Source organism: Notolabrus celidotus, chromosome 14 (assembly GCF_009762535.1).
Source record: "Notolabrus celidotus isolate fNotCel1 chromosome 14, fNotCel1.pri, whole genome shotgun sequence".
Classification (NCBI taxonomy): Eukaryota; Metazoa; Chordata; class Actinopteri; order Labriformes; family Labridae; genus Notolabrus; species Notolabrus celidotus.
In genome coordinates this window covers 20575417-20601075 of record NC_048285.1, presented here as the reverse complement: position 1 = coordinate 20601075, position 25659 = coordinate 20575417, and the positions used below count along the sequence as shown (strand labels likewise).

At 40.5% G+C, this 25659-nt stretch overlaps 1 protein-coding gene across 1 annotated transcript; it reads right to left on the bottom strand.

The window, feature by feature from the left end:
* Nucleotides 1-813: 813 nt before the first annotated feature.
* LOC117825975 (probable G-protein coupled receptor 149) lies at nucleotides 814-12740 on the bottom strand. Its single transcript, XM_034701993.1, has 5 exons — nucleotides 11392-12740; nucleotides 10093-10273; nucleotides 9454-9950; nucleotides 4995-5138; nucleotides 814-2997 (listed from the first exon to the last, which is right to left on the bottom strand). Exons 1-5 carry the CDS (start codon nucleotides 12358-12360, stop codon nucleotides 2488-2490), a joined length of 2301 nt encoding a protein of 766 aa, XP_034557884.1. The 5' UTR covers nucleotides 12361-12740; the 3' UTR covers nucleotides 814-2487.
* Between the last annotated feature and the right edge of the window lie 12919 nt (nucleotides 12741-25659).

Below are 25659 nucleotides of genomic sequence, written 5' to 3'. Positions count from 1 at the left end.
CTGTTTTCCAGCACACCTTGTTTTTCGCCTCAGGGCTACCCTTGATGAATACAAATGATCTGGGACTGTAATGACTCATATTCAGGTAAGATATTCTCAGATGAAAGGCATAATGTTCCAACTTTACAACGATAATGCATGCTGCACTCTTTGCAGAGAGACAGGTCTCAAGCAGTGCCACTGATGCCACATTTTGATGCAGCCTTACCTGCATCTTATTGCTTCAATGCGATCAGATGTTGTGAGTGGGAGGCAAAGAGTCCTTGGATCAGAGAGAAAAGATGAAACATTTGGAAACGCTGCTTGCCAAGGCCTTTGATATTCATGTTTTTTTATAACATTTTTCTTTGTTTTTGCAGCCCTTTTATGCCCTTTCCTCCATTTTCATCCTGCCTTTCCGATATTTGCTTTTCACTCTCACTCTGTCCTACCACAGAGACTTTATCTATAAACATCTGCATGTTCAGAGGGATAAAAACAAAAAAAAAATGGTGAAATCTTCCTTTAACACAAAAAAATAAATGTTGTAACTGTAGATTTTATGCCAGCTCAAACGCTTACAAGAGCACAATCAAAATATTGTAATCTGTTGTGGATTAGTCACAATCCTGGGTGCTTTGGGACATAACAACCGATGATGGCTGCTATCTATCTAGGTCAGTCTCCTTAAGTAGATAATTATTGTGTTTTATTAGCTTTTTTCTACAACAGAGAGCCCTTGCTGAGCAGTTTTTGTGTTGCCAAATTGGTCCAGATGGTTGAACTGGCTGAGTCAACATCCAAACAGTTGTACCGCTAATGCACAATTCCCAATGTCACTCAAAGAAAGCAAATAGCAGTTTATTGATCACAACGGTTTATGAGAAGGCTTGACCAGAAGCTTCTGTTTAAAAGCGAGAACAAGCAGAAGATCAAATTACTTCCACTCTGTTTGCTGGCAGAGATGAAGCTCAGCTAAAAACCTTTGGCACCATTAACAGCTGAAATGGCTGACATTGAATACAGCGTTACAATCATTGTGATTCATTGGACGTTGTTTTTTTCTTTTACATTTTCCCAGGAGCGCTTGGAAAAAGCAATGCATTGCAATTCTGTTGGAGGCAATTTCCTGCGATGAATCTTTAATGACAACATTCTTTCAGGGGGATGGAGCATGTCGCGGCTGATGAAGAGGGCTCGCTAAGGTACAAATCAAAAGCCTGCAAATGACGTCCACAAAGTGCGGATGTTTTTTTTTTGTTGAAGATCACACATTAAAACAAATGACATATAAAAGACACCATCATAAAACAAATCGAAATAAATACATACCTTTAAGTTACTTTGAAATAGCTATTTTACTGAATTACTGCAACGCTTTAACACAGGTAAATGTGCATACAAGGAATGGATCTATCATGTGAAAAAGAAAAAATATTTAACTTGTTATTCTCAGTTCATATTCCCTGTTCAAAACCAGTGCTGGAATACAAAATACTGTCTATGAAAATTAGATTCCTGTCCTCAATTTATGCATGTATTTGATAGAAAGTGAGAGGCCACTGGTGGCTCACTGATTGGATGGGCAGTGAACTGAGCAGGCAGTACCATGACACCTCAAATCAGCTCTGAAATCTACATTCATATGCTGCCTATACTATTGTAAAATATGCACACTGTCACTCATTTAACTTGCACTGAATGTGCATGAGGCAGAAAAAAAATGCTCTGCATAAGCATCCCTGCAGCATCTTTTTCTATCAAGTGAATTATCCCTCTAGATTTTCAGCATAAAGTCTCTGTCAGTTGATAGGAGCAAAATCAATCATAAGACATGCACATGTAGTAGATGGATTAAAAAAAATACAACATTTAAAAGGACTGTACGCAGAATAATCTCAATATAATTATTTTTGGTAGCTGCAATGAAAAACAATCATTATAATACTTGAACCCTCACCCTTTTGTGCACGGTTTCTACTCACACACAAAAATGCACAAAAACACACACTTGGATGAGTCAGACATGGGTCAGGTGACCCCTCCCCTCACAGCTGAGTCACTGGTGACGTAGTCCACAGTAGACATGTGGCCAGACCTTGGCCCCTCCTTTTCCACGCCTAAGTGAGTTTCTCTCTTTCAGTATCTGTCTTATGATGACAGGTTGCCATATGGTGAAAGTCTTGAAGGGAATACAGATGCTCTGCTAGAATACTGTTTCTCTCTCCTCCGTTTCCAGTCTTTGGCTTTGTCTCTCTTGTTTACTCATGTTTTTCAACACTCAGATCTTTTTCTTTGTAATATACAGACAAATGATGCATGTGCTCTCATGATAATATCCAAAGAGGAAGTGTAAGACTGTGTTAACAGTCTGAAGCTGAGTCTCTATTTGGGTCACCTGTCAGCTCTGTTAGAGTAGTGATCAGAAGGAAGATAATGTGGAATGATTAGGAAATTTGTCTTTAACACTTTTATGCATTTAAAGCACCCCAAGAACCGTATCCTGTGTCACTCTTCCCTCTCCCCAGCTTGCTTCCTGTAGGCCTCATTGAGCAGCTGTATCTCCTCCTGATATCCTGAACCTTCCTGCGTCTGCCGTCGGCTGTTCTGCCGGTGAGCCTCTACAGTGTCGGGTATAGTGATATTGATGGTCTCTGTCTCTGGGTTGCCGCTGCCGGGGATGAGCAGAGAGTAGGAAGCTGTCTCACCCAGATCACAGGAGACAAAGCGGTTCTCCCTTCGAGAGTAACGCAGCGATGGTGAGCGTGCATGGGTGGAGGACTGGCTGATGTTTGAGATGATGGAGACGCTGTCCATGGCCTCCTCGTTGTCACAGATTTCCAGTACCTCAAGGTGGATCTTGACGTTGGTGTCCCCAACTCCAGCTCCTATCCCCATTCCGATCTCCATCCCCATCCCCATTCCCATGTTGATACTTATATCTCCAGCATGGCCTCCTGATGCTGGGTCATCTGCACTGGGCTCGTGGCCGACTGATTTGGAGCGATACACTTCCACCTTGGAGGAAGATATGGTTTTGTTTCATAAACACAATTGTGTAACAATGCAATTTAATATGAATACACTCTCCAAAATATCTTTTGGTTTTTTCCATTCATACTAAATCAACCTCAATGAACAACTTTCTGACTTTGAACAAACAAGAAAAATCTTTGGAGCTCTTTAAGATGTTTCCAGCCATTCCGAGTCCTATGTAATTTTTGAAACTATTTTTCTTTTTGTACATCTGACATCTGTAAAATGAGTAGTGTAACATTTAGAAAAACATGTCGTCCTTTTTGAGGATAGTTAGAGGAGAAGATTGGTCATTCCTGTAGGTAGCTAGTCCGACTCTTCTTAACTCAATCAACAGCCAAAACTATTAGAAACAAGTTAAAGTGTGTTAATTTAGTCAATAAACCACAACTTGTATTTTTTTGTGCATAGTTTGAGCAAGGTTAGCTGTATCATCCTGCCACCAGTCTTTATAGCCGATCTTAATGTCTCCTGACTCTTCAAAGTTCAACAAACCATTTATCATAAACATGTTACAGCAAGTTAATTTAATCAACAAATCAAGTAAGAAAACAAGACCAACAATTTGATATTTTTATTTGAGCCTGGCTAGCTGTATCTTCCTAACCCCAATCTTTATAGTCTAGCTAATCATCTCCAGGTTCTTCGAAGTTCAATAAACCCCTACAACCATCTTCAGTCAGGAAAAAAGACAACTACAACTCTCTATTGTTATGGTATTTGTAAAACCTTAACTAATACTTTGTTTGTGCATGGTTTAAGCCAGGCCAGCTGAATCACCCTTGCTAGCTGCATCATTATGCCACTGCTCTTTTTAGCTTTGCTAATTGCTTTCGGTAGTGAAGTCAAGACCACATTAACCGAGACCAAGACATGTCCAAGACCAGAGTGCACAGAGACCAAGACAAGACCAAGACATTTAGGGATCGAGACCGAGTCAAGACCAAGGCAGGGCAAGACCGAGACAACACCAAGACCATATATATCAATGAAAAATCATCATGAGTGTTAACAAAACAAAATACTTCTGTTTATTTTATTTAAGTTTGCTTTAAATACTATTGACATCAACAAACAAGGTTTGGTTTTGTCTTTTTTGCCTTTCTTTTGACGCGCTTCCTCTCTTATTACAGTAATGACACAGAGTGCATCAGTGGTGGTCTCGGCCGGTCTTGATATAAAATACAGAGCCTGCCCAGTCCGAGACCGAGACAAGACAGAGTAAGAATGCTTTTGATTCTGAGACGAGACCGAGACCTGAAATAAGCAGCTTAAGACCGGTCTTGAGACCAAGACCGGTCTCGAGTACTACAACGCTAGCTTTTGGCTCTCCAAAGTTCATTAAACAGCAACATTTATGACAGACTTGTTACAGCACCTTAATTTGACAACAACTATTTGTACATGGTTTGAATCAAGCTAGCTGCCACATCCTGCATTAAGCCCCATTAGCCTAGCTAGCTGTCTACTAGTTCTTTAAAGTTCAATAAAAAGCTTTATCTATCATGAAAAGGGTTGCTAATTGTCCTGAATTACCCAGGACATCCCATATTTCAAACTAAATTGATCTTCATTCCCAACAGTTCACTGATCCTAGATTAGACAAATCAATTGAGTTTGAAATATGGGATCTCCCAGTTATTATGAGGGGCTACAGTTTGCAACCCTTATCAAGAACATGAAACAGCATGTGTATTTAGTCGATAAGTCAAGTGAAAAATGAGGGCAAGCACAACTTGTGCTTTTTTGTGTATGGTTTGAGCTAGGCTAGTTGTATCATCCTGCTCCAGTCTTTCGAGCCTAGCTAACTATCTCTTAGCTCTAACTCTATGTTGATCCAACAAAAATGAGAGCCATATTAGTGGAACTCCTAGCAGGAAAATAACAGGCATTTTTCTTCAAAACTTAAATAATTTCTTAGCATAGTTTCTTCGAATGAACAGGAATCATTTGAAAGACAATATGAGAAGAGATGTTACCTTCCTTGCATTGTTTGGGGAGATTTTCAGTCCATCGCTGCTGACCTCGTAGGTGGAGAGAGAGAGGGTCTTTCCTGTGGGTGCTTGCAGGGAAACAGTGCCCTGAAAGGCGCACAGGGGGATTGACAAACCACCTGATGACCGCTGCATTGGAAAACCAAGGAAAGGACACAAAATGTGAAATCAACACAAAAACATCTTTATCTATGTACTAACATGGCTTATCATACATGTATGAATTCCATCTAGGTTGCTTATCATGCTACTGACAATCAAGACATATCTTACAAGGTTGTTTTGCATTCAATCTCTGCTCAAACTAATTACGCTTATATCATGTCCATGATGTCAAGGGCAGGGAGATAAATGTGTTGACCAGCCATCTCTATACCATGAGGTAATGAGGCTTACATGTAAAAGCCCTGTCAAGCAAGCGCACACTGCTGGTTAAATGAGATGTTAGCATGTAGAAGCAACCAGAGACCTTCAAGGTTCATAGAAGAAAGATGGCAGCTTGATTTATAAGTTTTTTCAGTCATTATGGAATTTCCTCTATCAAGTAATTTCATCTGAATAATAGGATTTCAGTGGATAAAGCATTAATCAAATTCTCTCCGGTTGATACTTTGAAATCTTTTCTGTTTTTTTTCAATTTCAGGGCCCATTAATAACTCTCACATTTTTAATCATACTGAATGTTTACTTGTCATTTTGAAAATTGTCTTCTTAGAGATTAAATTACTGCACAGTGCATCAAAGTGAGCCTCTGTCAACATGATGTTTTTGAGATGATGCATATTGCCAGAAGGGGGACGAGGAGAAGCATCCTGTGGTGCATCAGTGGGGGGGAATGTGGCAGGTCTCATTAAGCTCTCTAAATAATTTAGATTAGTTTAATGTAATGATCTGATTGTGACTATGAGGCACAATGAAGACAAAGAGAATGCCAATCTTTTCTCTGTTCTGACTCTCTGTTTTCCTGTCATTGTATTTGCATCATGAAAAGAGAATGACAAGAGACACAGTGAGGGAGAGGAGACCACAATGGAAGTAAAAACATGAGTAATTCAAATAATGTTCAGAGTGTGTTTGTTGACTTTGATGGATGTGCGTGAGTGTATTTGTTTCTGATGAATTAACAGGACTTATTGTTTTCTATAACATAGTATTTTGTAAATATCTTTAGTATCTACATTCATATTTCAATATAAACCTACATGACACTGACTTAACCATCTCTATGGCACATTCCTTTTACATCACTAATATGGTCAAAGGCTAAACAGATGGCAACAAGGCAGAAATATCTTAGTTACTTTTAAATTTAGTAAAATAAACTTTAAACATGCACACTGCAAAGTCTCAAATCTTGTATCAAATCTATTATCTAATACTAATATCTAATTTTAGGCATCATTGACCTGACAAGACCTGATATAAATTTAATTTCAAGATATTATAAGCCTGAAATAAGGACTACATTAATGTTTAAGAGTAAAATGTAAGTGTTAAAGGTGGCTGCCAATACAGCGGGCAATATTTACTCAGTAAGTTTCTTGAATTAAGTTGCACACCTTGTTTTCTTTTCCCCAGTGTTCTCATGCTCCCTATGACTAATTTTGGTTATCCCTTGACTTTCCTCTTCACCAGGATATTTTGTGTTGTATTTTTTGCTAAACATTAAATTGATTAGCATGGAAAGTAAGCTCAGTGGTTCTATCATGACACCTGGTTTGACTAATGTTTTCAAATTTTAGAAAGTAATCTGAAAAGTTAACACCTATTGCATCAAAACATTAACACTCATGTTCAACTGCAGACAGCAATTCCTTGTAAAAGTGATCATTTTTCAGATACAATGGAAGGTCTGTATGAATATTGGGTGTATTGCCATAACATCTTGTAAAGACATGAATGTTTCTCCCTTATAGGAATTTGAATAACTTAAAGGGGACCACTGTTTTTCAGCACAAATATGTGTTTGGCTCCGGGTGTAAAGTGTCAATCACTAGTGTTACTATTTAAAGCATTTACTGGAGTACCATTGGGACTATGCATACTCTAAAACACTTTATTTCTACCCCTATTCTATACATTGTTAATCATGCACCACCTGTTTAACATTAGCTACAAGCATGTGTTATTCATGCCAATAAATCACAGGATTTTTGCTGCATCTGAATACTGTTGTCCACTTAAAACAATTTCTTTCCTTTTGCATATCTACTTGCCTTACAGGCAAGGAACATACAAACGTTTATTTACAGTTTCGGATGTTTTCTCAGAAGGGCAAACAGGGTTTCAGGTCCCAACATCTGAATTTACATTAGGTCTCTATTTCCCCTCCGGCAGAGAACTTGTGCTCTGTGCTTGCCAATAGAGAGCATGAAGTCACAGAGAGGGTAAAGATGTCTTTAAGCTCTAATTTCACCTCCCCCTGCAGACGCTGAAGGCCAGAGGGGCTGACAGTGAGGAGAGCAGAAGCCGGGTAATGACATCTAGCCTGCTAACGAGGAACAAAACACAGCCTGGAAATTCTATCAATCACAAACTCTTACCACGTGGCCTTCATCTGGCTTTGAGTGCAACATAGGTTGCTCTAGGTCGCAAAATGTTGTTTGTTATTGCTGTTTATTTGTTTCTATAAGCAATGCCTGACTGCACATACATACTGTACTTGAACTTGCATATATTGACCCCAGTCAATGCGAAAGGCCGAAGGGGGCATAATATACAGTTTTCCACTAAGAAACTAAAAAGTATGACACAGAAACACACGTAGAAACACACAGATTCTTAAGCCAGCAGTGAACATCTGAGACTTATACATGATGCAAAGTGAGTGCCAAAGTTGAGCTGTGGGTGCATGCTCTGTGGATTTTCCACCCTCTGGTGATTTTCATACCAAACATTTCATAAGAGGAGCAGAGACAGGAGAAAGGAGCAGAGAGGGAGCATGTGCATCTATGCATTTGTGCTCGGGAAGTAATGCATATTTCTAGGCCTGCTCATTTCTCAGTTGATTTCATATTTTTGAAATGAGCTCGAAGTCTTATTGTTCCAAAAGTCACATACTACCAGTTTGAATTGTAATGCATGTGGCCACTCAAACAGAGTTTTGTCATGTGTGTCTGGTATTTCTGAGGTCAGCCATCCTTTATCTATCCCGCTTATCTCGGGGTCACACTGGGATACAACCTGGACAGGTCACCACCAATTAACCTGATGAGCATGTCTTTGGACTGTGGGAGGACGCTTGAAAGGACCCAGGCATGCACAGGGAGAACACGCAAAACTCCACAGTGACAGGCTCCTGCCCAGCCGGGGATTCAAACAGGCAAGCGAGGCAACAGCACAAACCTAGGACACTATTGTGCAACCAAAAGCCAGTATACATAATACATAAAGGGCTTTACTCTTCTGTCCTTGTTTAGCAATTCAACTGGTTCCACCAAAAACAGAAAGCATTTAGCGTCTGGTTTTACAAGAGAACAAGGTGTCAACATGAAACGAAAGAAATGGATTAAAATGGATTAGAGGGTAGAGTTCGTGAGCTTGTGGTAAACTGCCTTGAGCTGTACTGTTTACATTTACTGCTCCGTGACTTTGCATCTACGGGGTAGATTGACTTCTTCAAACAATACATTAATGAGCTCTAAAACATGGATCCAAAATGGGATGTGTTAAACTTTTCATCCAGTTTGCATGCCACATTTGTATGAAATCATATACATGCAGAGAAATATTCTAAAATCGCATATGTCCATAAGTCAATGAATAAAGCAGAAAGATTGACTGATTTCAGAGGTTCAGGTGAGCAGCAATTGATGTTCTCAAAGGCAGGTTGGGACATGTTCCTGAAGTAGCATGTTGCAGATTATATTTCTCAAAGGCTTCATTATCCTGAATCTATTCATCCCAAATAAAGATGAGAAGATAGGTAGAGAGGTTTTATATCCACATCTAAATTGCATGCACACCCCAATATCTTGACTATAAAAGGGCACACTCAAAGATGCTGAAAAAGAAACGTTGAGCACAGAAAGTCATACAGGAATCCAGACGGACAAAAATGCACCCATACGTACATCCTTTTATCACACCTGGCTGTGTAAAGGCTGCATCCTAATCTAGCAGCTGTGTGTTCTCTTCATCTTTGTACAGGTACTCTGCACTGGGACAACATATAATTTCCTTTTGAGCAAAATGTAAACAGAGACAAGAAGATTAGAAATCCCTATTTTATAGTTTGGTGGACTATAATCACTCCTAAATGATTGTCTCAAGCGCCATATGTTGCATGCAAATGCAGCAGTTGTTAGAGAGTTTACATAAACAGTCTGCCTGAGTGAAAGCTAATTAATCCCAGTCTTACATCTCTGACAGATACAATGACTTAATTTGATGGTTAAACATCAGGCTAATAGGCTGACTTCTCTGCTTGGGGAAAGTGGTGTACCTGTCTGGGCGTCCTCTCTGATTTACTCCTGCACCACTCCCAGTCTGTCAGCTCGATTTTCCGACATTCCTCGTGCGAGAGCCTCCTCTCTGCCCCCTCGAACACAGACGACGTGTCAGTAAGGTTGTGATCCTGATGAGAGGGCAGCAAAGGGATACAACGGAAGCCCTCATCATCATCTCCAAGGGTTTCATGAGGGAGTGTAAGACAATCAGCCAACGCCTCTCCTCCACCAGCTACGGCTTCTAACAGCAGGTCTGCATGAGAGGAGCTGTCCACAGGGCAGGGGGTGCTGAAATCAAAATTGGGTCCGAGGCTTGAAAAGCCGCCACTTTCGAGTGCATCAAGGCGGGTATTGGGGAAGCCACAGTTGAAGAGGTTGTGATAGGCAGGCTTGTCAAGGGTGGGACTGTTGTGAGACATGGCAGCATGTGACAGTTTGTACACCCCATAGCCTTGTTGGAAGGAAAGGCTGAACTCAAATTTTCTTTTCATCTCTGTGGAAAAAGTTAATGAATACAATTTTGAATCAATCTGATGCCAAAAAGATAGAAATAAAATCTGTATCACATTCGGAAACTTGTTCAAGTGATCACAACTATGGAGCATTGATGGTCATATTTACTCAACATTATGTACCTGAGTGCGCCTGCTTTGGATCCCGTTTGCAGTTAATGAAGCAGCCACAGGGCATGTGGATCCATCGCTCAGATAGCACAAACAGCGGAGTGACGGCAGGGGCGAGCAGAGTGAGAAAGAAGCTGAGAGTCTCCAGGGACGGGCTGCGTGTATTCAGTGCGTGGCGGACCAGCACCAGAGTCTGTGAATGAAGGCGAAGGGGAAATTAATTCACTCAGGAGTCACTGATCCAATATGCATGAGGGAGAGGGGGAGGGAGGCGAATGAATGGAGAGAAATTACAAAGACCACTCACCCGTATTTGTTTCTTTGCTTCACATTTTCTTTGCTAGTGTTATTCTAATGTCTAATGCAGTTTGAACTTTAATGCAGCATGATTAGAGCTGTGCTATTCATGGTGTACTGATATAAAAATAAAAGAACACTTTTCTCCTACTGATTAGAAAATTAAAGTGTTTCTTGATAGTGTTTATATAACCAGCATAGGTTCAGGTTTTTTAGGAAATGATACCAGTCAAAACAGATACAAGTAACAGGTATCATAGATCAGTCTTAGGTGAAACATGCTTGTAAGAGGGTGAAAACAAAAGAAAACAATACCTGGAACACTAAGGTCTTTCATTTTTTTCTTGGTATGAATATGAACAAATGTAACAGAAACCCTCATTGCATGGAAATCACGTACAGCACAGTTGGATCCAATAAGTGTGGTCCTAAAGGGGTTGACTAAAAGACATCAAATATCTTTCTCGAATCCCTTCAGGAATGACGTGATTTTAATCTCCCTTTTCAAATATCAGTGTTTGATACAAACCTGTGATGAAACATCTAAATGGTTTAAAAACCTGAAAAGTTACAGATATAGTGTCAGTAATATATCCCTTTAATACTGAAGCTTTTCTCAAAGTTGCCTCAAAGGAAGTGTTAAGTGTCTTAATGAGTCTCAAACAAAAGAGGAGGAGAGTTTAATGTCTCACAGGAAATACTTCTAAAATAATAGTAAAATGATAATGTGATTTAAAAGCCTTTCAAGGTAATGTTGCAGTCTTGTGTGATTTTATCTTCTAACATTTAGGTTTGTTTAACTCCAAAAACCTTCATAAACTTTCTAAAAACATGTCAAATCATGCCAACTTAGTGACTCAAGAGATTCTGCAACAAGTATGAAATAAGTAGCCTACAAACATTATTCTACAGGTAGATTTTGCATGGGATATTTGAGGCCCATCGGTTTGTCAGGGTTTTTTTAATGGCAGAGTATTTATGAATCGAACATTCCACTCTGATCACACTGCTTACCATGATTGGCATCCATAAGATGATTCGGACCACAGCCAGGATCATGGAGAATCGCTTTTGAGCAAACACCACAGGTGTGTCCTCGACAGCAGCAGTGCTCTGTCCGTTTTGAGACACAGGAGACATTCCGCTGTCCTCTTTCTCTCTCAACTGTGTCCCACATGAACTCGGGCTCAGCTCGTTGTACGCGCCGAAACTTTTGTTCAAGCTGTCCCGGGAGAATGACTGGAGATCACAGAGGGGAGCGGAGCCACTCAGCCCCCTCGTCATCTCCAGATAACCGGGGTACAGTAGAGTCCTCTGGGGCTCTCTGGAGCACAGCAGCTGGTAGGTGAGCGGGATAAAGAAAAACAACAAGCCGCAGAAACACAGGGCATAAATAGAGAAAAGCAGCAGTATGTAAAAACTGTCGCTCTCAGGGAAACACCCAAGAGACGCCGGCGTAAAGCTGCCCCATCCGCACAAAGGTAACACACTGACGGCCAGGCTGACCGCCCACACACCGCCGATGGCCCACATCACTCTCAGGGGCCGGCGGACAGATTGAAGCACTCCAAATCTCTTTGTGACATAAAAAGTGTAGGCTGCAATAAGGCAAGCCTTCATATTGCTTGAAACACCCTGGAACACATACAGAAGTCCCGATAAAGTGCACAGGCTGCCCGACCCTCCACCTCCATCTGTCTCCCACTGAAGGAGCGTGAACAAGCAGAGGGGGACCACACTGAGCAGGTCGTCCACGGACATGGACGCCACTATGAGACACAGTGAGGTTTTCCTCCTCATCCGGAGGAGAGAAAGCAACGAAAACACACCTCCGACAAAGGTAGCAGAGGCGAGAGTTACGCATAAGCCGAAAAGAAGGAGGCGAATTTGCCTCTCCATCCCCGCCGGGTCTGTCTTCTCGTAGGTGGCTGTGGAAGGGTAGCTCTGGTTGGGCGCCGGGGAACTGAGCTGCGTCGTGGACATTTTCAGTGAATGAACTTCTCTGCTCTTTCGGCACTTTCTGGTAGAAAAATATTACCCATCAGCCTGCAAAGTTTACAAGGCTGCAAAAACGGAAGAACATGCGCAACATCTCCAGAAAATCCAAGGAGGAGACGTGAATAGAGAAACAGAAAGCAGCATATTTCTCAGGTCCAAAATAAAGCGCACGGTTCCTTGGATGTGGAGTCTCCGGATGCCGTGCTGGTTCACCGTTCAAACAGCGCAATCAGTGCACACTCCTGCTTCCAGCTGCCGATTTACGCGCTTTCGTCATCCTCGTTTCCTTTCACGGAATAATTTGGGGATGGGCCAAACGCTGCCTACTACTACCACCACCCTTTACGTGTGTGTACAACTGGTGGATTGCATGCATTAAGGCTGTGGTTTCATTAACGGCTTAGGTCGACCTTTACCTCACCTCGGGTCATGACAAAATGCTAACAGCCTCCACCCCCTCTCTCAGTCTATGAATATGAGACCTTTGACCGTAACTCAATACAAATGAGGGAGGAAAGGATGTTTTAAAGATTTTTTCCCCTGCTAAAGGAGACTTTTGCTCACGCTGTAGAGCCCATCACTTTCTGGTTAATTCCATGTAGAAGCCACATTGAAATAAGCAAGGTCTGTGCAGCAGAGTGGCTCTTATTGTTCCATTTTCAAACGCTTAATGGAGGCAGGGAACTAAATGTCAGGGCTAAAATAATGAGGGAAATACAAATTAGACAAGATAGATGCAATATTAGTGGTTCCACCAGTCTGAAAACAGAGTAACTGTGGTTATGTGTCTGTTTATTTTCTTATCACAACGATGAAGGTCTCACGAGGACACATAGGACACATTCAAGGCAACGAGGAACTTAAAAAAAAGTTATCATTTCCTTGAGTCATCCAAATGGACTCTGAGATATCAGAAAACATTAATCTTGCTGTCACTCGAGGCATGTGTTTTTTGATGATAACATTATGAGTGATTATGTTGTAATTGAAACAGTTGAACATTAAAGTAGGTTCCAGGGATAACATTGATAGGAGGAGAAAAACATCTAATTAAACAACATGTGACCCTGTAGCTGAACAGAGGCAGGTTAGTTTACAAGTGTAGCCTGTGTTTGTGTGTATGAGTGTCCATGTCCTGTACGTCCTACACACTGGTGTGGTACAACATGGCCTTGCCTGTGGTTGTTCAAGGATTTTCAGGCTGAAGGACTCCTGAGTTTGTTGGTTCATGGGTGTTGATTTATTCTTATGGCTGCCCACAGTCTGAAATAATGCTCTATGTGTCGCACCCTGTTTATCACTGGTGATAGATATTTGGACTCATGCCCTTTATGCAAATGAAAACATGGGTTCGCATGAAAGCAGCCTTAAATCATGCTCCCACTCACTGTATGATATCACTTCATACAGTATCTGTGTATGCTCAGGTTTATTAGCTGCCTGCAGAACACGCAGACCTGACTCTGAGTGCATCTGACTCCAGGTTGTGTTATTGAATTAGAGTTTGGGGCTAAATGACTTACAGCCAGTCTAATGAGTTGACTCTCTCTGGGGGCTGAGAGGATTCATAGAACAAGAGAGGACAAAGCACAATCCACAAGGGTGCATGAATACAAAAACTTATGCACACACAAACACACACACACACACACACACACACACACACACACACACACACACACACACACACACACACACACACACACACACACACAAATACAGATGTACCAGCTGAGCTCAGCGTCACACATCAAGGTGACCTACTTTGAGTGAGTGTTGGTGTGTTCTGCATGTGATAGTTTGTTCATGTGTTCATGCAAGGGCACAAGGTGCGTACCGGTCTTCACGTGCAAGAGAATCAGCAAGGAACAGAGTAACTGTCACTAAACAGGATCTGTTAGAAATTCTAAGAAGCTACCATTCTGTCAAAAAAAAAAATCCCATCATGTTTTTAAGGAGGGAAGACTGAAAATAAATCTAAGACCTGTGTCGCCGAATAAAGAGACAGAGAGGAAGGGAGGGACATAAAGATAGCGGATGGGGTTATTAAAATTTTACAAAGTTGTTAAAATCGCCATGGAGGAAGAAAGTGTCAGTAAGATGTACACCGTCAAAACAAAACAATGTAAAATATTCAAATATGTAAAAGTGCAAACTATGAAGCAGAATAGGAACCTGTGAAAATAAATTCATGAATAAATGAGAAAGAAAGAAAGAAAGAAAGAAAGAAAGAAAGAAAGAAAGAAAGAAAGAAAGAAAGAAAGAAAGAAAGAAAGAAAGAAAGAAAGAAAATGTATACAAGAAGCAGGCACATAACATACAGGGGCGGAGTCTATGGACGCCCCAAATTCCTAAACTATGATTTGCCTTATCAGATGTTAGACGTGTGTTCCTATCAACTGTTGTTGATATTTAAGATGCTGCCAGAAGCTTTCTTTGCATTTAAGTTTGGCACATTTCATTTTGTCCATGCTTCACATTGTATTTTAGACAAACATCTTTTTAAGTCCCTAAACATCTAAACTGATAGGATTTAAATGTTACTACTGTGCGGTTACTTTTTAAAAACTATGATGTTTATACACAGGCATAATACATCTTAGGTTACATTAATGTTAGCGGTTAAAGTAGATATGATTAGTTTGGATAGAAAGGGTAAATAAATGCTATACATCCTATGAATGAGCAGACATACTTTATCCCATATCTGCAAAAGTTGGTGCCCCAGTTTAGCCACCCCAGTCAAAAGTATTCTGGACACCCCCCTGATTACATGAATAGCAAATCTGCTACAGGTGGCCAAAACTGTGTTCCCAATGCATGATAGCCCTTAGACACATTTTATTTTGTAGCTTAAACCAGGTTAAATCTGAAAAAATACACTGCATCATGGTATTTTCCATTTGTACTCACATTCACATCAAACCAAAGAAAATATCCCTCTGTATGCAGACTGACACACCGCCCAGTGTTCCTGCTTGCTGTAACGATGAACAGAATGACACCCGTGCAAACCTGCTTTGGAAATACAAACAGACTTTCCCATTCATTTCACATTCTGCTCTCCTTTTTCAGAGTTATGGTGCATGAAATCTGTGAAATGAGGCCTGATATGTGACTGATATTGTTCTTGTGTCCACATAGAAAAGGTGTTAACCAAAACCTGGCATTTAAAATATTGTAGCATTACAGTGTCTACTTCAATATACATTGATTTACTCCCATGTATTCAAACTTTATCAATTTTAAACTAATGAAGCCACACTCTGATTTGAGAGCAACAGCCATATTGCAACATCTAATGCATCATTCATCTGTGATATTGGCTTGGAAGTAAAAAAAACCTTTGGGTTGCTGTGAAGTTCAAACCCTCTGCTGCATTCATTTGGACCATGAAACAGGAACTGCAAATCAATGATACATGACTGTTACATGTTGTATAAATACCCCTCCTGTTCATTAATAATGCACTGTGTTGTACTTTTGTTCACATGTCATTAATCTGGCGCTTACTGGCCTCTGCTGGGCATCAGAAACTCTGCACAGGTCAGTTTGTAGCTGCAGAATCCCCCACCTTCCTCTCACAAATCAACCCACAGCTTCACTCACACACACATAGGCACAGCATGTACACAGTCTAAGTGCATCATTGCCCTAAGTCACATCAAATATTAATGAAGCAGCCTTTGACAAAGAGACTGAGACAGAAACAGAATGGAAGGTTATATTTGCATAAAATAAGGGAGTAAAACTAAACGAGGACAGGAAGATGATTAGTTAGTGCCATCATTTCATAATGGCTCGACCAAAAAATCTGAGGTGCTCTTTGAGGCGCATGTAAAAGAGAGATTAGACACTTTTCTTCAAGAGTGAAATGAGTCTTTGGCCACAGAAATATTCAACTTAACTTTTCATGGTTTAATCTAAAAGCTGTGATGAATATAAACTGGCTGACTTAAGCTAGACAAGGGCATGTCTATGATAGGGAGGAGACCAAAATGAAGCCAAACGCAGAGTAACTATTAGTCTGATGTTATTTGGATTAATTGTATAACTTTAAGATTAATGCTAATGGTCCCTAGACAGACAGAGGCAGCCATCGTGATTTTTAGTCCAAAAGGCATGAAAGCGTTTGCAGGCTTTTTACAAATCTTTGCTGCCCCATAGTGGCCAACTTTGAACTTGCCTTGCCTTAAGATGCTCAGGGACAATAACCACACATTGTTTAGTGTAACTGAGTCATTGTAAGGGGACCAAGAAAAAGGAATAACAAAAAGTTATCGTCTAAGACAGACACAGGATAGTTAAATATTTCATGGGGAAAGTTTTCATGAAAATAAAACCTGTTAAGTGTACTTTTTGTGTCAGTCTGTCAGAACACATTCAGGAATTTTTCTTTGTAGAATACAACAAAACTATGAATTGAAAGTGTGAAATGAAGCACCAACAGAAGGGCAACCTTATTAGGTAAAAATGTGAATGGAATGTTACAGCTCATATTAAGAGTTTGCCAACAAAAGGAAAGATTTTATAACTATAATGAAATTTCATCTGATAAGCATCCTATTTCAAATACCGACATACAAATTATTAAAGAATATTTCAAGATAAGGGCACACATCTCTATTTAATTAGATAACTCCATTCATTATATTTAAATAGTTCGTGCTGTAGTCTGTGTGAAACCACGGACTGAACAACAACCTTTCCAAGTGAAGCCAACACTTTTAGAGCTCCCTCTGGTGACCGGCTGCGGTTTTTGTTTTAAAGCCTCTTCTATTTACAGATGAAACTATTAAGGCTATTAACTATATTCTATTAACTGAAATATACGTCAAATGAACCTCATTTTTTCAGAGAAGCTTAGTTTTAATTAGTTACTTTGGTCTTAAGAAGATGATCGATCTGTGTAAAAGTGTGTGTGCCTGCGAGACAAAAGCCAGGTTACTACTTCTGTCTTCACTTTACACCATAGTGGCTGACACAATCACGCATACTTGTGCATCTCTCTGGAGTACTCCACTGAAACACTTGAGGGCAGTGTGGTCCATAATTTAGTCAGGTACCCTGTTTCCGGTCTCGCTGCATATTATGCTTGCTTTTTCACAGCGATTCCGAGCCTATTATGTTCAATAAGTGGCTGATAAATGTTGCTGTTGATCATACAGCAATTATCACAAGGGTGAATAGATGGGATGAAATGTACGGCTGATGAATGGATTCAGGAAGCGTTGTAAATGCAGGAAATATGATGCAGCCCAGTGGACCAATCACAGAGCTTGCGGTCCTTGGTGTTTTGACACCTAGCTACCTTTGGGAGGAAGGCACATCAGGCATATATGTGCACATGAGGAGCTGTCATCTTTATCACATCATGGCAGATATATTTCCATTGCATATTGATTTAAAATGACTGAAGTGAGAAAGTGTTTTCCTCTTTGTTTATGTGTGTGTAATCCCAGGCCAGGCAAAAGTTGAAATTTGTGATTTATCACATATAATTCTAAGCAGCCATTTCCGCAGAAACACTGACAAACACATTTTGCCTTCCACCCTCTTTTTCTCTTACATTCAGAAATAGACAGACATGCACTCAAGTTCACTTTGAATATATTTATTTCATGATGTTTCCTAGAGATCTGCAAAAGTGACGAATGCTGTTCTCTAGAGGGTTTACAGAAGGTAAAATCCTGGTCAGTCATCCAAACTGTAAAACACACCCACCCCTCTCAGTAACAATGATTTTGAGCTGAAATGAGTGGAAAAACATCCAACAGTAACAGCATCTGCATGGAAGCAGCCGCTCACTGCCTTCCTGCAATGAATATTTAACACACTGTATGCAAATTTAACTATGGTGAAGTTAAAACAGGAACAAAACGACTTCAAGTTTTTAAAGTTTAAAGGAAAAAAAAAAGTTTGGTGCAGAGTTAGTTGATCTACATTTACAAAAGCTTTTGCAAGGAAGGAAGACGTCGACATGTCACTTGGAAGCCAAGCATCTCCTTTTCTTCACAGAATTGTCAAAGAAAAGTGAGAACAAAACAAGAGCTGATGAAAGTCGAGAAACAACAAATGCAGATGCACATGGAACGAGAGGCAGACCTTCATATAGTATAAAATGAAATGAAGATGTATTGTAATATTATTGTCGGTAGTTCTGGACCAGCCATTATCCCCCACTATCATCCATCTATCCACCCATCCTTCCAGCCATTATCTATACCGCTTTTCCCATTGCTTAGCCCATCATTGCTGTCATTTGGCGAAAAGCAGGGTCACCCTCGACAGGTCGTCAGTCTATCCCAGCACTGACAGGTAGAGACAAACAATTATTCATGCGCACACTCACATGACATTCAATGACCTGTAGAGCATGTTTTTGGACCGCTGGAGGAAGCAGGGAGTACCCAGAGAGAGCCCCCACATGTACATGGAGAACATTCAAACTCAACAAAGAAAAGCTCCAGACCAGTCAGTAGCAGTGGTTTGAGGCAGCAGCGCTATCCACTGCACCACTGTCCAACCCCTTCACTGTCATCAAAACACAAACAAGCCAAAAACTTCAGAATGGTTGTCAGACATCCAGCAGAGTCCTGTATCAAGAAATGATGACGTTTTTCTTGACACTGTTTGTAGAAAAACACCTTATCTTCCCTTTGTTTGGCCTCTAACAAGTTTTCCTTTTTAGTAATAATCTTTTAGAAGTTGCATGGTGCCCTTTCATGAATCCACCTTTGGACAGAAATCGATATCAGTTCAGAAGGGCTCGCAGTGTGGAAATGTGTACTCATAAAAACTCAAATTTCAGGATACACATCTAAAACTTAGGTCAAAGAGTTTTTGTAAGGAAGTTATGCATGAAGCATAGTTGGTGTATGTGCTGTTTAGTGTAAATTTCTTTGCTGGAGTTCTGTGTACAAGTCCAGATAATGTAGAGACTGGCATGACATGCAAAAAGCTGACAGGAAGTCCATATTTAAATAAACAAATTATAAGCACATGACACAGAAGATAATAAGGGTACTTCAAATGAACAGTTTTCCTTCCTGTGCCTTGGGTCATTCATTAACAAGGTGCATGTTAAAAAAATTAAAGCAAATTATCAGACGTGGTGACACTATAGTGGACATTGCACAAGAATAGTCATGCCAGCTAAAATAAGATAAAGTTACCTACTTTAAAGAGGCGGTGTGATATTGAATTCTTGTCAGAGTCTCTTTGGGGATTGGACTCCACAGGGAGACAGGGTGAAGCTGTTTGCTCTGTGCAGCAGCAGAATGCATCTCCCTGTAGAGTCCAGACTCTGGTGTTGGCTCTTGACGTTGTCTGAGGCTGTCGAGATGATGAAGCTGAAGAAAAAGCAAAGACTGGGCAGTGATGGTAAGGAGGCACGTTTGATGATGGTATATTTGAATGAATGGTAGGAAGAGAAAGCCATATTTAAAAAAGAAAGCAGCAATATTTCTGTGATATTTCTGTGATAGGGTACCAGTGAGGGTGTGTTGCAATACTATTGGATATATATGACCAGGTGATGAGAACAGCTGATGACCACAGGAGAGATGAGCAAGCGGCAACCTCTGGTCTCAAAATATGAAGCCCATGCGGAAGTGTTATAAACTGCAATTCATTGAGAGTCCGCTTGAGGCTGGCTGCAGAAACACTGCAAACCACATACACACCAATTCAAAAAAGACAATCTTTGCAGCATTAATAAACATGTTTACAGCCTGGTTCAAAAAACAGCTTCAGTCTACATCGCTAATTTCTCTATCTTTTCTAATTTTTTTCTAACACAACAGTTCAGAAGATATTAAGATTACGAGTTTTTGCACAAATAAGGACATGACTGAATTGATTGACAGGCGGAACACATAGCTGATGGCCAGAAGGCTGAAACCCCACCACTTTACGTCACACTCTTTTGGATGAGTTCAGCATTTCCAATATGGCTCCCGCCGACGATTGGCTTCAAAAGAGTGCTCAGGAACAGATGAGTGATGTCATGGATACTACATTCATTATTTATACAGTCTATGGATATGAGTGAGCATGTGTGGAGGAGGAGTGAATGCAACATAGTGACAAGTGAGCTTCATTTCATCAATGGATTTAGACCAAGCTCCAAACCTGTAGACCTTTGGACGACCGTATTTGCAAGTTTAATGTGAGTGGTCATGAGGATTTTACAGGATATCTAAGTGGAAAAAAGTATTTCTGATAGTAGTGTGAATTGATCTTAAGCAGTAAAACACACATTTGCATCTTTTTCTCTCTGTCCATGACAATAAAAAGAACAGTCTAACAAACTTTCCATGTAATCAATGGGGGACAAAAAATAGGGTTAATCTTCACACTTAAGATATCCCTTCTAGTTTCTTTAAAGGAATATGAGACTAAAATCTTCATCAAACTAAACAAGTTTTACTCTTAAATACTAGGCATCAGTGCTTATAATACCATGTTTGTCTTTACCAGATGGTGTTTTCTTGCTGACCCTGTAGCATGAGTACCCTGGGATGTCTAGGCGATGCTCATTTTTTTGCCAGACGGTTGAAGCTTATCTTAGCTTCAGATAAACATTGGTAAATATTTTTCATGACTGCTTTTCAGTCATCGTGTACATTTGGAAGGAATCTCTAAAATGTGTGAACCCACTTTGACATTATTAGCAGGTAATAAAAGTTTCTAATTTGTCCACCAGATGGACCTATTGCACTGTGGGAGAGCTAACCTGTGTAATGGACCTTGCAGGGTCAAACATAGCCCTTAACAACGGGTGACTCAGGAGGGAGCAGGTGTCCAAAGCATTCCCTAAAGCCAACAAAAGCCAGACATTACCATAGCTGGACAACAATACATTTGTCTTGTACAGCTCATATCTGCTCCCCTGCAGGTTTGCAGCCTGGCTGTGTGATAGTGTGCGGAAACTGTTGTTCCTACAAGTCCTGACTGCAGAGGACAGAGTGGGTTCACTTGGGTCGTGGCTACACTGCTGCAGCTGCCCTACTGGGACAGAAATCATCAAGGTATCTGACTGCTAAGAAATGTGACAAATTAGCTTTGTGTTTTTTGGACCAGCTCTCTCCATGATCTCCAAACCTTTAGTCTAACATTCTGCGCCACACTAATCAGCATAATGAATTCCTCTAGCATGCCTGGCTTAATGGAATCAATTACTTGTAGAGGAAGAAAACAACGAGCCCAGAGTTATTTACCTTGGTGGTTTACAGACAGAACATTAAGGCAAACCTGTGTTGCTTGCTGGAGTATTTATTTACACAAAGAAAGCCTATCATTTGTTTTCTCATTAGAATGAAAGATAGCGTTACATGATGGAAGAGGGAGGAGATAAAAACAGAGCATCATAAGGAGGTGATGTGACAAACCCATCTGTTTCCCCCCCTGTGTGTGTGTGTGTGTGTGTGTGTGTGTCTCTCTGTGTGTGTGTATGTGTGTGTGTGTTTGTGTGTGTTTGTGTGTGTGTGTGTGTGTGTGTGTGTGTGGGAGTCTGCTAGTACTAAGCCTTGCTTCCCTTCCCTGTCCATGTGCATGAAGTGTGTATATTTTTACATTAATGAGAAGGCTAGTGACTTTCATTAAGGCACCATTAGGACCTCTTTCTCCCTCGAGGGCCCCATCTCACTACTGCACTCTCATTCATTCCTCTGATGCAATAACATTAGAGATGCAGACAGAGAGTGGCAGCAGACACATCTCAGAGTCGCATGAATTTGGTAAACTCCAGTAAGTCTGGCACTAATTTTAGAATATACAGATACTTTTGAGCACTGAGTTTTCTGAAGAATCATCAGCCTGCAATGTGATAAAAAGGCAAGGAAGTAAATGATGGAGAATAATTGTTCATTAAATATTCTTTTATGCATGAGGCGTTCAAAGTTAAGAGTTTAACCGCCCAAGTTTTCTGCAACAAACAAATGATAAGCCGCTTGTTTATGTAAGGGATTTTTTGACTGACATCTGTGCATGAACTCGGCTATCATCCACACTCGGCTGACAAGCATGGCTGGGCAAACTTTTAAAAGCCTTTCAAGCAGGCGTGCTATCAAACTAGAGCGCTCTTCAAACCCTGTGGAAGTGCAGCATCTCCCAAGAAAATCACTGGCAGCTGATTTTATCTTGTCGAAGTTGTATTTTTTTCTTTTTTTAAATCTGGTCTTTCCCAAACTGCACACATCTCAGGCAGAGATGAGCGGTTTGAGGAGAGAAAAAAAAGGCTGGTGTAAAAAAAAACCAAAAAGTGTGGAACATCACTAAAAATAATAAGCATGTTTCACTACAGGGGTTAACAAGTGAAAGTGGGTAATGCTGTGCTTTCATTATAGAACATTAGAGGGCAGTGGCTTTACATAAAGAAACCAAAGTGACATCCAGGCCAATCAGAACCCTTTAAAATGCATCTGAGGGGTAGACAGCTTTGAGCAGTTACTGTTAACAAGTCTCTTTGTGCATCCTGCATCCTGCTGTGTGTTTCACCTCGCTGTCTTGACCCCCTTCTGCTGCATAAGTTTCACATCACTTGCTCAGCTGTTGCTGAGTCTTTGAGGAAGATAAAAACAAAAATAGTAGGTCTTTGGAGCAGCAGAAGAAAAAAAAGTTGGGCAATTTGTCTGTCTGTGCTGACTGTTCAAAGTCAAGTAGAGTATAACATTTCCTGTCAGAGAATTCAAGACAGAGGGGAAGACGAGAGAGAGAGAGAGAGAGAGGGGGGGGGGGGGGGGGGCAGAGTGAGTAAAATCCAAATAGAGGTGTAGGAATGTCAGTGGTGGTCGACAGATCATGTTAAGGTGTAAAGATGAAATACTGCTTGAAACATAATGATGTCTTCTTATGGTTGAAAGGAAAATGATGGCAGAGCACCAAGGTGACCACATAAGCCAACGCTTGCTTTCTTATCGATGTTCCTGACCGAGAACAGTGTCACACAGCCCTAAGCTAAATGATGCAGCATTACGACAATAAATCCTGGTTGTTTGTTGACTAGAAAAAAAAAAGAAACCTTGGGAATCCGTCTCGACATGCCTCACATTTTCATCAGTGGCTGCTCTCAGTCAAATCCGCCTTCAGCATCAGGATTATCCCACCGTTGCATCTGCATTGTTAAGCGCCCACATTATGCCAAGCCCAGATTCTTGCTGAAACATGCGGTGTGATGACAAATATAAAAGGCACAAAGGAACAGAATCTATGTCGAAATCAATTCATTGCTACAATAACCAGAACATCCTGTGCATGAACTGTTGTCTCACTGATGCTACTGATCCATTGCTCCATCACAGAGAGGCGAAAAGAGAGAGAATGTGTAAAAGAGGGTGGAAAGTTGTTTTTTTCTATGAATAGTAATTACCCGACACAGAAACACTGAATTCAAAATATATTTGTTGGTAGTCATGATATTTTGTTACTGTCAAGATATCACATAAGTTACATTGGTCCCTGAAAAGTTGTGTAAAAATGCTTTTGGATTTTTTTTTCTGTTGGTAACAGTGTAAGTATGTTGGATATAAGAAAATGCATGAGCTGTTAATTAAAAAATGAAGGTAAAAACACTCTGCTGGTCTTTTCTGTAAGGTCAGTGGTTGTACAGTTCAAGGGTTGTACATCAGATGGCTCATAACCAAGTGGAAACTTCATGTTGTTGGAAAATGCACACCACTGCAGAAGTGCAAAGAAACTGCTGTTCCTCAGGTGGCCACTAGATGGTGGCTCCAAAGGTCAAGGAAACCCCATTAGAGTGCATATTAAAATATCAATTTCTACAGCAGAAATAAACATGTTTACATCCTGGTACAACAAAAAAATAGTTTTGGTCCCCTAACTAGGAATGTCCCTGTAATTGGGCTAAACGGTTAAACGTTGTCAGCCTCATTGGTCGGCATCCGAAATACCAGTTGGTTAATCAAATTATATATAATGGTATTATTGTAGACCTATCACCTGGGTATATGGCGTGTCTAAGCTCTAGCATAGCCATCTGTCACTATTCAGGCTTGCAGCTTTGGTTGGTGGCTGCTGCCATAATGCTCTACTACCAGGATGTAATCAAGCACAGATGAAAGAAGGTGTAGCATGGCACTTTCCAGCAGTAATTTGATCTAGATAAAGGGGTTAAAGTTATGTGATGGTTGTGTCTGGTTAAACTGGCATACAACACATGTGGATGTTAAAGGTGACATATCATGCAAAATCGACTTTTTAATGGTTCTCTACCTGAAATATGTGTCCCTGGCATGTCTACAAACCCCCCCGAAAATGAAAAAAATCCATTCTGCCCCTGTTCTGATTTCTCCACCTTTCTGTAAATGTGTGATGAAACGAGCCGTTTCAGTTTCCAGTGTTTTTCATACGTCACAACGACATCCGGTCTGTAACGGGAGTCAGAGCTCGGAGCTTGTTCAGCCCATAGACTGTATAAAATACAACTCAACTCCTCCTCCGTTTTTCACCAGTTGTAGGCTGTCTTAATAAACACAAAGGTCGGTTTTACTCCCCACGTCTGCAGATTTGAAGATCTAGTGGATGATTTTTATTTTTCTAGGAAAAGTTAGTTAGCATAGCCACATAGCTACATGTTCGTCGCTGTATACCAAGACACACGTCGACATACTGACAGATAAAACAACAAGAAACACAAAGTATGTGACCAATCCTTCAGAAAGGCCCTGCTGCAGGCGCCTCTCCGTCAGGATCAGATTCTGGATCAAATTCAGAGGGTTGAAGTAACGCAGGTCTGTGAGCAGCGTATATTCAGTGTATATTCAGCCAACATGTAAACATTAGATCAGGCACAGACACAGAAAACAGCCTGTTCTGAGCAGGGCTGAAAAAGAGAGGTTTTACAGGCATGCCAAAATCTGATTTCAAAGTGTTTTTTTGAGCATGAACTTTAAAGACATGTTTTGGGGACCTCTTGGACCAAAATATTTTGATGAAAAAGAGCATAATATGTCACCTTTCACCTGAAAGGAAGACAGAAGGCGGGTGATCTTAGCTCCGTTAACGTTAGCAATTTGACATTGTTATATCACAGATTCTGTGTTGACATGTTACACTGTTTTAATTGAATTGTGCTGAATCCTGATTGTCTCTTGAGTGTTTTCTCACCTTTGGACTAATCAAAGACATCAGAATTTAAATTTAAGTTTTTTATCTGTAACAAGTGAACAGGAGATGAAATATTAACTATACTAAGGTAAATAGTTATGCACAATTATGCATGATCAGGGAATTTATATGACTGACAAGTGAGCAAGTCAGTGT

Bases quoted from the DNA above. Each gene is read 5' to 3' on its own strand.
- LOC117825975 (XM_034701993.1), bottom strand. From the start codon at position 12,360: ATGTCCACGACGCAGCTCAGTTCCCCGGCGCCCAACCAGAGCTACCCT. The intron at 10,274-11,391 runs GTAAGCAGTGTG...CTTCATTCACAG, and splicing joins TCTTATGGATGCCAATCATG to ACTCTGGTGCTGGTCCGCCA. The intron at 9,951-10,092 runs GTACATAATGTT...CTTTTTCCACAG, and splicing joins TCCAAAGCAGGCGCACTCAG to AGATGAAAAGAAAATTTGAG.